The 14,997-nt window shown below is 43.1% G+C and overlaps 1 protein-coding gene across 1 annotated transcript in view; it reads right to left on the bottom strand.

Moving 5' to 3' along the window:
- Positions 1–260: 260 nt before the first annotated feature.
- The window catches only part of JARID2 (jumonji and AT-rich interaction domain containing 2), a 1,781,868-nt gene continuing 1,767,131 nt past the window's right edge, over positions 261–14,997 (bottom strand). Inside the window, exon 17 of the mRNA XM_044065716.1 lies at positions 261–2,278. Coding sequence (XP_043921651.1) covers positions 2,099–2,278 — 180 coding nt within the window. The 3' untranslated portion in view covers positions 261–2,098. The remainder of the gene's footprint in view (positions 2,279–14,997) is intronic.

Consider the following 14,997-nt stretch of genomic DNA (forward strand, 5'->3'; position numbering starts at 1 on the left):
AAAAAAACTGTGTAGATGGTACTGTTGCGTTCTCTCAACTGAAAAACTCCATGGAACAACTCTGCTTTCATTGAACAATGAGGAACTTGGTGCTAACAAATTTTAAGCAGCGAGGCCACACTGCTATGTTTTAACTAAATGGAAACTGGAAGATCTCCAAGTCGTGTGAAGTTGATTCTACAGGTCTCGGTATCTGAAAATCTTGGACTTCTGTCACCTTTGACTCATTTATCATTAAAAAAAATGTCAAGAGTCTTTAGTTACTCATGTCTGATTTTATTTGCTTTTTCTGTGTTCAGACAATCCGTTACTTGCAAAACGCAGCAACCATCAAAATAGCAGGTTTACACAAAAGGAGACAAAACAAAAATTAAACTGTCCAAAAGTTTTTATTAAACCTTAAGTACAAACCTGAAAATTAAACAAAAAAAAAAACTGGCAATAAACAACATGGTCTTTCCTTGCAAGGAAAGGGTGCAGAGCAGTGCTAATAAATTAAATGTAGAACTGTAAGCAATAGTCAAAAAGGTTTACTGTTGAAAAAAATACATAGCAAGGCCATAAAAACTGGACAACCACATTTGAAAACACAACTCTGTTTATGTTATTGTTAAATATTCCAACAGTTCAGTCTTTTGCAATGACAACAACCAACAAACTGGATTTATAGGGCTTTCCTGACAGTCACCACTGGTAAGCTCAGTGCAATATGGGTAGCTACTATTTTTTTTCTTTTTTTTGAATTATTGAAAACCAAAACAGTTGCAAAGACATCCCTTTTGTTACAATCTCCATACTCTGAAAGGGGCAAAAGCTACTCCATTTTTGTTCAGTGATGTAAGCAGCACTTATTTAATGTTACAAGAGAAAACCCTGTAAGCATCCAATCCAAAAATGATGAAGAAACTGTAATATAAGGCTTTTCTTCATCTTTCTTTCTCTTGCTCTCTTACCCCCTCCCTTTCCCTTCCAAAAATGCTCAAGTATTTAAAACAATTTACAGGCATATATACAAAAGTTGCGGGGTATTTTATTTAATTACACTTATACACACACAAAAAAAGAAAGAAACAGTGACAGGAAATGTATCTTCACATTCAAACAAAAAGAATGTTGATTTTCTAGTGGCTCTACAGGTGATCTCAAAATGGACCAAATTTCAACCCAAACAATTAATGCTGATCGTGTAAGTAAAGGTGTAATACATACAAAAGCCAAAATAAACAAACAAACAGTGGAATGAGAATGGAATGTTAGAAAAGATTGCACATCTAAATGGATGAAGCACATAATGCTTCACTGTTGTTAAAGGATGATATTGTAGGACCCCCCCCAATAAAATAGCCAACAGCACCAAATAAAATATAATGGATTTCATAATGAAATCAGGCACAGTTTTCATTACATGACTCCTCCTCCAAAGCAGGCAGTCTTCTCTTATTTTTAATTTTCTTTTTAACTTACTTTTTAACAGATGCATAGTGATGTGCTGGTAAGGAGAACATATTAAGTTTAAACATCCTACCTATGCTAAGCAAACCAAGCCACCTTCAGCTGCCATAACCTCCAATTTACTGTACATTTTTTTAAACTCTCAGCTCCACCAAAACATGAACTCCATATCCTGCACATGACAGAATAAAAATACACAGCCAATTTAAGCAGTTTCTTTCAAGTTTCACTTCCTGTTCTCTCCCCCCCAAAAAAGCTGCTCGCATGACTGGAAAAAAAAAACAAAACAAAAAAAAAAAACAAAACACAAGCAACACTCAAAACTTCAACCTAATTCAAAAAAGGGGGTTATAAAACAGACCACCTTTTCACAGTTACAAAACAAGGCTTCTTTAAGCCATCAGGGCTACATTATTATGTCTTGCCCTCTGGCTTTTTTTTAAAACAGTGAACATACTGCATCACACTGTGAATGCAGTACCTATCCTAAAAAAAGTTCAACAGTTTAATGCTAAAACATTACTTCTCTATAAAAAAAAGAAGAATATTCTTCTTCAGAGCTAGTGCAAAGACAGCTTGCATTCTAGAGCAAGTATTCCAAACTATGATATAATTAAAAAATTGGAACAATTAAGTGATGGCATCTTCATGACAAAGTTGAAGCACTTCTTGAGGAGTTGGAGGATGAAAGCCTGGATGTCGTCACATCAATTGTTGCTCGCTTTCGGGGTCTTCGTTTTGGCATAGACTTGCTGATACTGTCATCATTGCCACTTTTACCCAACATTTTCCCACAGATCTGATTCACTAAACTGTTTATTTGTTCCTGTCAAATTAAATAAAAAGTAATTAGAACATTTATTCTTTCATCTATCACTTATTTAATATTTATTTATTTGACATTTGTTGACCGGGATAGTCCGACTCAGCTTGTGCCCTTTTCAGATGAGGCCCAGGGAGATAAGCTTCACAACAATAAGTATACAACAGAATATTCACAGCACAAATTAAGCAAGATATACATACACAGTGCAGGCTAAACTAGTAAAAAGAAAAATAACAGCCAACTAATTAATACTCAGTATAGATTATGCTAAAAATATAAAAACAGAATAAAAGTTAATATAAAATAAGATCAAATAGATGAACATAGTCGTTAAGTAAGGGAAAATTTGGGAAAAGAGGCAATTCAAATGGGAGGTGAGTACAGAGGAGGTGGGGTAAGAGCAGAGTTAGAAAAGGAGGAGAATTTAAGGTACATGTCTAAAAAGGTAGTTATATCAGTTAGTTTGGCGAGTTACAGTGTGAGGGAAAAATAAGAGTAGCAGGTAAGAGGAAGAAGCGGTGATAGTGGCAGATGTGTAGGAGCAAGGGAAAAGGAGAGAAATAGTTGAAACAGGAAATAGAAGGATATCAAGTGGGATGATTGCAGTGCCAAATCCAGGCACTTTTTAGGTAATTTCTAAGAGCTGTCTTGATGTCATGAAAATTGATATGTCTGATGGCCATGGGAAACTTATTCCAAGATACAGCAAGAATGTAGCGAGCAGAGGTTTTGTCCTAAATATTTTTTTGGCTTGTGGATCTGTAGGAGAAATTGTTCACAGCTTCTGAGGGAGCGAGGTGGGCTATAGAGGGAGACAAGTGAGGAGATGCTAGGGCAGGAGGTAGGTTTATTTAGAATGGTATGGATGATGAGAAGCTGTGTATGTAAGAGTTAAGACCCATTAGCCAAAAATGTTTCTCTGCTGGGTGACACAAGCATGCTGGTCTAGTAAATGACCTGTTAAGATGACAAACAGAATTAAATATCCAGAACAAAAAAATGTGCTAACAGTAAAAAGTGTTTACAGTGCTACTAAATTTCATGCTTACTCTTCTCACCAACTCTCTCAATGCACCTGCAAATGTGCAAAGATGCATACCACTCTTTAAAGACAGCACTGTCCATATTATTTTTTTCTCTGCTGCCCGATGGACTGGGTACAGGGAGGATCAACCCAACAGTCTATGACAGCGCACTGTGTTTTTGCATTACATGTGCAGTGTCCATGGGGTGCATAAGTACATTATGGACAATATGCATGCACCTCAATGAATCTGCAAGGCATGTTAAAATATAACCCACCATCTATATGACTCCTTATAAAAGAAGTACAACCATATCTGTAGCTGCAGCTGATTTACTCTGCTCCCATTGACAGGTCTATGTACTCATATTCCTTACTAGGTGAATGCAGTGCATGGGCCTTTAGCTACTTAAACCTTCTAGCTGCCTCTGATGTCCAGAATGTTAGCCAAACCCAGGTCATTGGGTTCAAGCTGAGCATTATGCCTCTTCACCAGGCACATCCAATGTCATACGCGCTTTTAAACCTAAATAAACCATTATGCCTCACCGAAATAAAGTAGTTAAATTCACACACCGCCTCACAGACTGTTCTTCAGTAACTAATCCAACACTACAGAACAGTTAAATAAAGAATAGTTGTGTAAACTCTTACCATAACCATAAATGTGCTTCTCTTTTATATGCTGCAGGCATAACATGAGGCAGTCTGCCTCTGGTATACTGGCTGGACGTACGAGTCCGCCTAAGTCTAAATGCTACTGCAAGGTATGTGCGACGGCGCACATCACTCAGCGTACATCGGCCATAAAGAGACGTTTGGTATAAAATGGACGTCATCATGTATCTACCTCAGAACTGAATGCTGCAAAGCACCAGCCTGAAAGTGAGAAACGTGTAACCAGTGACCAAGCAAGTATCAAGGTGAAGGCGGGGGGGGGGAGCAATATAGAAGAGAAGGACATCTATGGCTATGGTAAGATTTACACAACTACTCTATGTCCTCCTATTCATATGCTGCAGTATTCATAACATGAGGGAGAATGCCAAAAGCTCATGCAGAGGAGGAATTGGGAGGAGGAGCAGAAAGATTTTCCACAAAGATATGGAGAATAGCTCTGGCAATCCCTGCTCTGGACCTGGAAATGTCATCCAATTTATAGTGCTTGGTGAAGGTATGAACAAAGGACCATGTAAGCTGCCTCCAGGATAGAGGCTGTATCCAATCCTTTAAAGAAGGACTCGGAAGAGGACACTGCCCTAGTAGGGTATGCCCTTACAGGAGAGGACAGATCCTTTCCATTGGCTGAGTAACAGAAAGAAATGGTTTTAGAAATCCATGAGGAAATAGTTTGCTTGGAAACGGGTTGGCCCATGGCTCTTGGATGATAGCGCACACACAATATGTCAGACTTATGGATAGGCTTAGTTTTGCATAAGAAGTATCTGAGTTGTCTATGAATGTCCAAGGTGTGGAGAATCCTCCCACTGGAGGATTGGGGAGATGGGAAGAAGGTAGGAAGATTGACAGCCTGATCCAGGGATAACTCATTAACCACCTTGGGCATGAAGGATGGTTTAGTCCGAAGAGAATCCCTGTCCCTATGAAAGACAGTGAAGGGAGAAGAGGCCATAAGGACTTGCAGCTCAGAAACCCTTCTGGCAGAGGTAATAGCCACTAAGAGAACTGTTTTCCATGTGCAGTGTTGCAGGGAGGATGACACTGCAGGTTTGAAGGGAGCTAGGGTAAGTTTTTCCAGGACAAAATTGAGAGCCCAAGGAGGAGGCACTGGTTTCCTTGATGGTCTAATGTGAAGGATGCCTTTTAGGAATAGCTTGACTTCCAACCTGAAAGCCAAGGGAGGAGATATAGGCAAACATGCTGAGATGGCAGACAGATGTGCCTTTCTGGAAGAATATGACAAGCCTCTCTTCATTAATTCACATAGATAAGACAAAACTACTGGCACCCCCCTACAGACAGTGGTTGTGTTTTACATGACACCAGAAGGAAAACCTTTTCCATTTGGAGACAAAGGATTTCCTAAGCAGTGGGTTTTCTGTTCTCCTGAAGAACTTATAGCACGTCCTCAGTGTAAAGGTGTCTAAATGGAATTAAAGCCCTATAACCCAGAGTCAAGTTTAAGGTCGACATTTGTGGATGTACTAGAGCGCCTTTGTCCTGTGAAAGTAGGTCCATCCCGTGGGGTAACTTGTGGTCATTGCCCTTGGCTAAATGTAGAAGATGGGAAAGCAGTGCTGTCTTGGCCAAAAGGGGGTCACCAACAAGATTTCTGGTTGTCCCCACTGAATTATCAGCAGAATTTTCTGAACGAGTGGGAAGGGGGAATGCGTACAGAAAATCCCCTTCCATGCCCTAGGACGGCATGTGGAATCCTGGCACAATACTTGGGAAGCTGTCTGTTCATGCGGAGGCAAAAAGATCTGAGGAATACCCCACTGATGGACAAGGTCCAGAAACACATTTCTGTTCAACATCCACTCGTGGGATTTTGTCATGGACCTGCTTAGAGTGTCTTCCATCATGTTCTGAGCTGAGGGAATGTAAACAGCCTGGAAGGAAACCTGACTGCTGTACTACCTCCCAGACGTATAATGCCAGTCTGCAGAGCATATAGGACTTTGTCCCTCCCTGCTTGTTGGTGTACCAGAGGACTGTGGTATTGCCTGTGAACCACCTTAGAACCCCTGGTGAAATCCTGGACTTGGACATTTTAAGGGCAAAGATCAAAGCTCTCATTTCCTTTATGCTGATGTGTTCTTTTCTCTGAGAAGGCAACCACACATACCTAACCTTCCAGTTTTTCAGAGTTACACCCCATCCTAAGTCTGACACATCCGTGTACAGATCCTGGGTGGATGGGAGTGACTGAAGGGGTAGGCCTGGATTTCGAGACCTGGAAAAAATCCACCACTCCAACTACTTTGTCAAAACAGGGTAGGAGGGGGACGACAAATTCCAGAAGTTGAATGTGTTGCTTCCAGGAACCACTGAAATTTCCTCATGTGTAGTCTGACAAAGGGAAGCACTAGAATAGTTGAGGCCATGAACCCCAGAAGGTGCAGGAACTCCCTGGCAGTCAGGGAGTGAAGTGGTATTAGGTCCTGGAAATAGGAAGTGAGAGACAGGATCTTTTCTGGGGGTAAAAAAGCTACCATTGCACCTGTTAAAACCCTGCACCCCAGGAAGACATGATCCTGGGAGGGGAACAGGAAGACTTCTGGAAGTTGATGGTAAACCCTAGCCCTCTCAGAAAGGAGACTGCATAGGAAAGATTGTCCAGGAGTATTTCTGGAGGTGGGGCCTGGAGCAGCAGCTCATCCAAATATGGGAATATCTGTATGCCCTGAAGTCTGCAGGGGCTAACGATTTTGAGAATACCCTTGGTACTGTAGATAGACCAAAGGGCAAAACACAAAACTAAAAATGAGAGGAAGCCACAGAAAAGCAAAGAAAGTTCATGAACCGTTAGTGAATGGGGCTGTAAAAACAGCCATTTTTTATGTCCAATGACACCATGAAGGCCTGGGGAAGAGTAAGAGGGAGTAGAGTAGGCAGTCTCGGCATGTGAAAAGTGGGAACTTTTACAAAGGTGTTTAAATGGGAAAGGTCTAGGATGGGCCACCAAAGGCCATCCTTTCTTGGGACCAGAAATATCCTGGAGTAAAATCCTGTTCGCCTTTGCTTGGGTGGCACTTCCTGGACAGTGCCCTGAGAAAGGAGAGAGGAGAGGACTAGTGGGAGAAATTCCAATTGGTCCTATGTAGGTTGTGGGATTCCTTTGAAGTTCGGATGGGTTTCTCACACCATGAAGTAACCTTGGTCGATGATGGAGCAGATTCAAGAGTCTTGGGTTATCAGTTTCCAAGCTAGGAGGGAAAGAGTGAGAGAGAAAGGGGGGGGATCTGGGACCTGGTAGTCACAGACTACCAGATTTGGCCTGAAAGGGCCTATTTCTGAGAGGGTGTGGAAGAAGCAGATTTAGTAGGAGCCTGTCTCCTAGCATCCCTCTTATCTTTGGGTGGGAGAGATTTAGTTGCCTCCCTAACAATGGTGGCCCTGGCTGGCTAGTTTCTCTGGAAGCAGGGGACAGGGGAGACAAAAAACATTTAAACCCTGGAGTTCCTTCCCCTTTTCCTGAAGAGATTTAAACAGCTCTTCAGCTGCAGTGCCAAATAAGGCTTTGTTATCCAGAGGGGCATCCATGAGATTAGCTTTGATATCATCCAGTAAGGGCTGTAGTCTAAGCCAAGAATATCTTCTCAGGACCGACCCCATAACTGCAGCCCTAGCAGCAGCCTCTACTGCATCATAACTACATTTGATGGAGTACCCAGAAACCTGGGAGCAGGAATTAAGAATGCTAGAAAGCTTGGCTTTGCTGGGAGAATCTGGAAGCTCTGACAGGAGTTTCACTGCATCTGCCATAAGAGCCAGGGAATATCTGGCCATGTGAGTCTGACAATTCACTGCTCTAAAGGCCAAGGGTGCAGAAGTATACACTCTTCCCCAGTCTCTCCATGACCTTGCTCTCCTTATTAGAGGGAAGCATGGAGGTGGAGGGTAAAAGTTTGGAAGTTTTATCTGCTGCCTCTGATATAGTAGCTGGGTCAGCTAAGGGTGCCTTAAAAAGGAACTTGGAATCCTCAGGCACCTTGCAAAATCTGTCAGGGCACTTGGGAGCTGGGGGCTGGGAGTCTGGGCACTTGGAAGCTGCAGTGAAGGAATCCAAGAAGGCAGGCAAGACTGGAGGTATGGCTGAAGAATTAGGGGATTCCATCTGTAAGAGGTCATAGTACCTCTTCTGAATCTCAGAAACCTGACAACAATCCAACAATCCAACTTAAAGAAGCCCTTCATCTTCAAAATGGTCTCTCCAAAGGAAATATCTTCCCCAGGGTAATCCATGCCATTAGATTCCACCTCTGGGGGAGGCATAACCCAGAAGAGAAGCAATTTGAGTTGAACAGGTCAAGAGATTCATCCCCTGATGAATCCTCCTCCTCTGAAGAGACATCCTCTGCAAGCCTCATCAAAGGAGGAGGAGGAGAAAGGGCTGGAGCCGGAAAAGAAGGTGCTAACGTCTAGCAGAGGGTCATGAAGGCATTAAAGAGGCCTTGGGTAAAGGACTGCCAGTCAGGAGTTTGACCAGAAGCCTGGTCCTGAGGACCTGGAGAAACATGATTAGTTTTTAGTTTCTTCTTCTTTGGAGCCTCAAGAGCCAGGAAATGAAAGGTAGAAGGGCCTGACGTAGGACGGCATTCTACAACGTCCATAGGAACATCTTCATAAACAATATGGGTGATGCTGTGCGATTGTTTAGAGATAACCAGCCGATCTTTTAGAGATGACCAGCCATGCCCCCCCCCCAGCGCCCGAATCGGACATCTGTGAAACCCTCTGGGACATGCCTACAGATCCCCTTGACAGCTTCCACTATGGTACCCATCGATGGCTACATCAGCCTTGGGAGGGACACCCGTAGTAGAAGGAACAGCTGTAGGATCAAGCCAAGGCTTCTTGAATTGCAGCTCTTCCAAAGGGCCCATCTGTTCCATGTCTCAAGCTAAGCGCTTAAGGTGCTGACTCTCTCCAAATATAACCTATGGGATGTTAGGTGGCTAACAGAGGGTTTTAGGAAAAAAGACCTTGCAGACAGCGCAGGACGTGTGATCATGGTCTGGGCCTAAGCAAAATAAGCAAAGCTCGTGTGAGTCTTTATGTGGAATTTTTCTTCTACATTGACACTTGCCCTTCCTAGCGGACATGTACTCAACAAAATACACAACACGGTAGCCAAATGAAAAGAAAAAAAAAGCCCAAAGGGGTATTTATCGGAAGCATAAATGCGAGTTCTCTGGTGAGCAATGATCAGAACTGGTAGTCGGACATGCGGCAAAAAAGTTCTGAGGTAGATGTGCTGACATCCGCTTTATACCCATCTCTTTATGGCAGACTTATCCTGAGTGATGTGTGCCATTGCACGTCCCTTGCAGTAGCATTTAGACTTTGGTATACTGGCCGGACGTACGAGTCAGCCAGAGGCAGACTCCGTCATGTTATGAATACTGCAGTATATGAATAGAAGGAAATCTAATAATAGAATATACTGATAAGAACCAAAACAGTGAAAAAGTACAGCTGTGTTAGCAACCTACCATAATTGTGGACAATCAAGTATATTCACCGTTGCAGTACTGACTCTTGAGATTCCTGCCTACATATGGCCAATGGTCATCCTGATTTCCAGAACTGTTCACCCTCCCCCTCATTGGCTAGTGGATTCTATACCACCAATGTCCTGAAGTCAGTGTGGAACAAAGAAATCAGAAGGCAACATCTATTTTTTCTTTCTCATGACTGTAGCAGTTCAGCAAAAAAGGTAACTAGTAGTACCCACAGCAACCCACTGGTGTGCAGGAAAAACTGGGTACCACAATAGCGAATATACTGAAACATCCAAAAATTTTAAGGTATGCACTTACCATAACTATGCATTTGTGTCGTCCACTTTCATTCTTCCTCAACATATGGGCTTAGATCCGACTTGGCCCCTTTTTTAACAGTCTAGGATTAGACTCTCAAGCTTCTTCCTTTACCCACAATGCTCCTGATCACAGTTTTACCTCAGATCAAGTTTGCTGCCTCTAAACTATGTTTGAAAAAATGAAACCCAACCAGAACACTGTAATATAATAATAAAAAAAAAAGATGTAATAATAAAGGGGCTCAAACAGGAAAGTACACTTTTGTACCTACCATAAATGTAGATGTTCGAGTGTTCACCCTGCTGCAGTCATCACACTTGGATTATCCTGCCGTCAGGTGGTCCCGCAGTCGGCCTGAATTCCAAAGTCTTGGTCTGGCATCAGTTGCTGTGGCTTCTTCCCTGACGTCATTGCGCCAGGGGTATACAAGAGGCATCCAATGCCATTTTCTTCAGTTTTTCTTGCCCCAGATGTCAGGTGCCCCCAATAGGTAGGCAAAATATATATATATATATATATATATATATATATATATATATATATATATATATATATATAGCTAGATAAAAATAAAACAATACCTTTAGGCACAAGCCAATACACCACAGAGGTTGTATAGGATAGAGTGGTATAGATAAGTTCAGCTAGTTCAGAGGGGATGGAGGGAGGGTAACCTGGACTGCAGCAGGGTGAACACACTAACATCTACATTTATGGTAGATACAAAACTGTACTATGTTCATCGTGTTACCCTGCTGCAGTCATCACACTTGGGTTGAATCCCAAAGCTAAGGATGGGAGGTGGGTTTAAACAGGGTTAGAAGAAGCTAGTAGGCCCTGCAAAACTGCAGTGGCCAAACCAGCTCTAGTCTTAGAATATAGAGGTAAGTGACCGTGTTTGGTGAAGGTGTGCACTGAACTCCAAGTTGCAGCTTCCAGAATATCCTTGGTTGGCACTCCCCTGAGAAAGGCTGCTGATGTAGCTGTAGCCCTGGTGGAGTGGGACCTAATGTTAGCAGGTACCGGTTTCCCATGATGCGTGTAGCAGAAACATATGCAATGCCCTATCCATTTAGAAATGGTCTGTTTTGAGATAGCTTTTCCTTGTGATCCTGTACATAGGCTACAAAGAGCTGGTCAGATTTTCTGAAAGCCTTAGTTTTATCCAAGTAGTAACGTAATTGCCTGTGAATGTCCAAAGAGTGCATGAGTCTTTCTCCTTTGTTCTGGGGATTTGGGAAAAAGGTGGGCAAATGAATGGTTTGGTTTAGGGCCACACTGGATACCACCTTTGGCATAAAGGAAGGGTTAGTTCGTAGAGAGACTCTGTCTTGATGAAAAATGAGGAAAGGCTCCACTGCCATTAGTGCCTGTAGCTATGAGACTCTTCTAGCTGAGGTTATTGCTAGTAGCAGGGCAGTTTTCCATGAAAGAAATTTTAAATCAGCTGAAAAAACTGGTTCAATCTTGGCGTTTAGCCTGGTTCCAGGCGCAAAATCTTTTCCATTTGTCAGAATAGGTTTTCCTGGTGCTGGACCTCCTGGCCTCCAGAATGACATCCATAACAGCTTTGGATAGAGGTGTTGGCTGGTTGTTTATGTAATTTGCCATGCAGCCAGGTTTAAAGTCTTGAGCTGGCTGTGTAGAATCGGATTGTCTCGTCGGGTGAGCAGGTGAGGAATTTGTGGTAAAATCCATGGTGGGCCGTGGGCCATGTTCCTTAGAATTGGATACCAAAGCTGGCGTGGCCAGTCTGGTGCAATGAGTATCATTTGTGGTCTCTCTAATCTGACTTTCAGCAGTACCTTTGCTGGAAGAGGCAGTGGAGGAAAGGCATACACTGTTAATGTTTTCCAACTGAATGAGAGGGCGTCCACTTTCCAAGCTTGTGGATGGAATGTCCTTGAAGTTGGTAGTTTTGGGGGCTTGCAAACAGATGCATGTCTGGGTGTCCCCATTTTTGAGCTATCATTGCAAATACTTGTGGATCTAGTTTCCACTCGTGTGGATCCATGATGTTTCTGCTTAGGTCATCTGCCAATGTGTTTTTCTTTCCTGGCAGGAATTGTGCTTGTAATTGAACATGGTTAAGACAGTTCAAGGTCATTGCTTGCCTGCATAGAGGGTAGGAATGTGTGCCCTCTTGCTTATGTACCACATTACTGTGGTATTGTCCATCTTTATTGTTAGTTGTCCTGGGTGTAAGAGGTCCTTGAAAGCTTTTAGGGCATTCTGTACTGCTAGCATTTCTTTTTGATTGATATGCAGATGCCTCTGATCTGTAGTCCATTTGCCCTGAATGCACTGTCCTGCCATGTGTGCTCCCCAGCCATAGTCCGATGCATCTGTTGTCATAGTTTGCCTGGCTGTGGGTAAGGTGAAAGGCTAACCCTTGTTGAGGTGACATGCCTGTGCCCACCATAGAAACTCCTGTTGAAGGTAGGGAATGAGGGGTATCGTTTCCAAGCTGTGGCTGTGCTGAGTCCATACGCTTTTCAGGTACCATTGCAATTTCCTCATATGCAGTTTTGCAAATGGTATTAGTAGTATGCAAGATGCCATGAAACCCAAGGCCTGCAGAAATTTTTCTTGCAGGGAGTTGGATCTTTGTTGCCATTATTTTGAAATACTGAGTCAGCTGTTGTTGCTTGTCTGGCGTGAGATAACCATCTGGGCCGTTGTATTCAAGCTGGCACCCAGGAATATTATGTTTTGTGAGGGCACTAGTTTTGATTTCTTTTTGTTTACTGTGTACCCTAGGCAACTTAGAAGGTGTTTGACAAATGCCAGATGCTTTAAAAGAATGTCCTTGCTTTCTGCTTGAATAAGGCAGTAGTCCAGGAATGGGTATATTTGAATTCCTCTTTGTCTGCAGAATGCAATTACTGGTGCCAGACATTTTGTGAAGACCCTGGGTGCAGTAGATAAGCCAAAGGGCAGTGCAGAGAATTGATAATGCGTTGAACCTGCAATGAAGCGGAGGTATCTTCTGAAATTTTGTCTGATAGGGACATGCAGGTATGCCTCCTTGAGGTCCAACGTTACCAGCCAAACATTCTTGCCCAGCATGGGAAGAAGCTGCTGTAGTGTTAGCATCTTGAATTTTGGTACTTGCAGATAGGTGTTCAGAATTGAAAGATCCAGAATGGGTCTCCATGCTTTGTCCTTTCTTGGGACTAGAAAGAGTCTTGAGTAAAATCCTTGTCCTTGCTCCTGTGTAGGTACCTGTTGAATGGCTCTCATGTCCATGAGAGCTGTAATTTGTTTTTGTGCCTCTGCCCATTGATTTGGTGGCAGGTTTGGCATTCCTTTTTTCCTTGGTAAGGTATGAAAGGGGAATCTGTATCCTTGAGAGACAATGTTTAGGACCCATTTGTCTTTTGTGATGATGTGCCAGTTGTCTGCAAGAAATGATAATTTTCCTCCCAAGGGAGCTGCAAGGAGAGATTTGCTTGGTAGTTTGAGGACTGAGTCATTGTGTTTGTCTTCTGCTAGCTTGGGGCCTGTCTTCTCCTACTTTCTGGGTAGCAGTATCCCATTGGCGAGGTTTGTAAGGGCCTTGTGACTGACCTCTGCCCCTTGGGCATCTGTATTTGCGCCTCTGTGATCTGTCAGTAGCTGGAAAGGACCAGTTTTTCATTGGCCAATTTCTGCTAAAACGAGGGGGTTGTACCTGCAAAAAATCCTTGACCATTTGCATAGACTTTGCCTTATCCTCCATTTTCTTTAAAACCTCTTCCGCTTTGACACCAAATACATCCTGTTGTAAAGGTGCATCCAATAATTTTGCTTTAACATGATCAGGAAGGGTTTGTTCTTTTAACCAAGCATGTCTACGTATGACAGAGCCAGTAACAGCTGCTCTACAGGAAGCTTCCAATGAATCAAATCCACATTGTAAAGTATGTTTGCCCACCTGTTCAGCTGCATGCAACAGATCCTGCATTTCCTTGAATTCAGACTGTTCAGTATGTGTGCTCATTTTTTGTTTTAATTGCGGCATTAGGAATTGCTGATATTTCAGCATGTGAAACTGACAATTTAATGCTCTCATAGCCAGAGTAGCTGAGGTGTATATTTTCTTTCCCCATCTATGTAGGGCTCTGGAATCCCTTTGAGAGGGCACAGGATTTTTAGCCAGAGAAGCTTTAGCTCCCTTAGGACCCTGGGAAATTGTTTCTGGGTCAGCCACAGGGCTTTTATAAAGGGATTTGTGTGAGTCAGGTACTCTATAGTATGTCTGGTTTGGCTGGAGCAGGAGGTAGAGAGTCTGGATTTAGACTAGACTCCAAGTAAACATCATCCACAATATGTAAAACTGGAGGGATAGCAAGATATCTGTGCTGGGGTAGTAAAAGAAACTCTTGGAGCCTTTTCTTAGAATCAGAGTAGTCCTGGCCTTCCCAGTGGAAATGTTCCCTTATGGTATGTAAAGTTTCCCCAAAGGAGTAGTCTTAAGGGGGAGATGCTGAGGGAATAGAGTCTTCAGCATCAGAGTCTTCATAAGGTTGAAAAGTGTAATCCTGTTCCTCAGAAAAATCTGAGGAAATTGAAGCCTGGTCAGAGGAAGCATAATCCTCCTCTTGTCTTGGTCTTTTATCAGGAGGGGGATGGGAACCCCTGATTAGGGTAATCAAGTCTTCGGCCATTTTAAGCATCTGTTTCTTAGGCATGGGGCCTTGAACTGTAGACTGATGTACAGTCTTCTTTGGTTTTAAAGGAGTTTTAAGCTTAGCATAAGATTTAATGGTGAGTGTAGTCGGTGTGAAGACACCGTCTGCAATCGAAGGTGTTTCCACTGCACCGGGGTCTACTTCTGCTCCGGTGTCGGAAGAGCCTAATGAAGATGGCTGTGTCGGTCTAGTAGACTCCGCTTGAGAATCCGCAGCTGTCTGGGGTTCCAGTTCTGCGGTCGTCAGGGGCTGCGTAGGCGCCTCATTGAAAACCTGAGAACCGGCGATAGGCCCAGCAGAGGCCTCGGAGTCTGGCCTGTTCCTAGGCTGCCTGTCCTTACCCTTGTGTTTTTTTATGCATGCCGGTCATCGGCTGCTCCGACGGCATGATATAATTAAATTTCCTACCAAAGTAGTGTCGTGCGAAGTCAAAACGGCGTTTGATAGTTCGTTTATTAAACCTAGCACAAAACCAACAACCTGTGACGTCTTGGTCTGGGCCTAGGTAAGGAA

Source organism: Protopterus annectens, chromosome 3.part0 (genome assembly GCF_019279795.1).
Source record: "Protopterus annectens isolate FY-2018-M chromosome 3.part0, PAN1.0, whole genome shotgun sequence".
NCBI classification, from domain to species: domain Eukaryota; kingdom Metazoa; phylum Chordata; order Ceratodontiformes; family Protopteridae; genus Protopterus; species Protopterus annectens.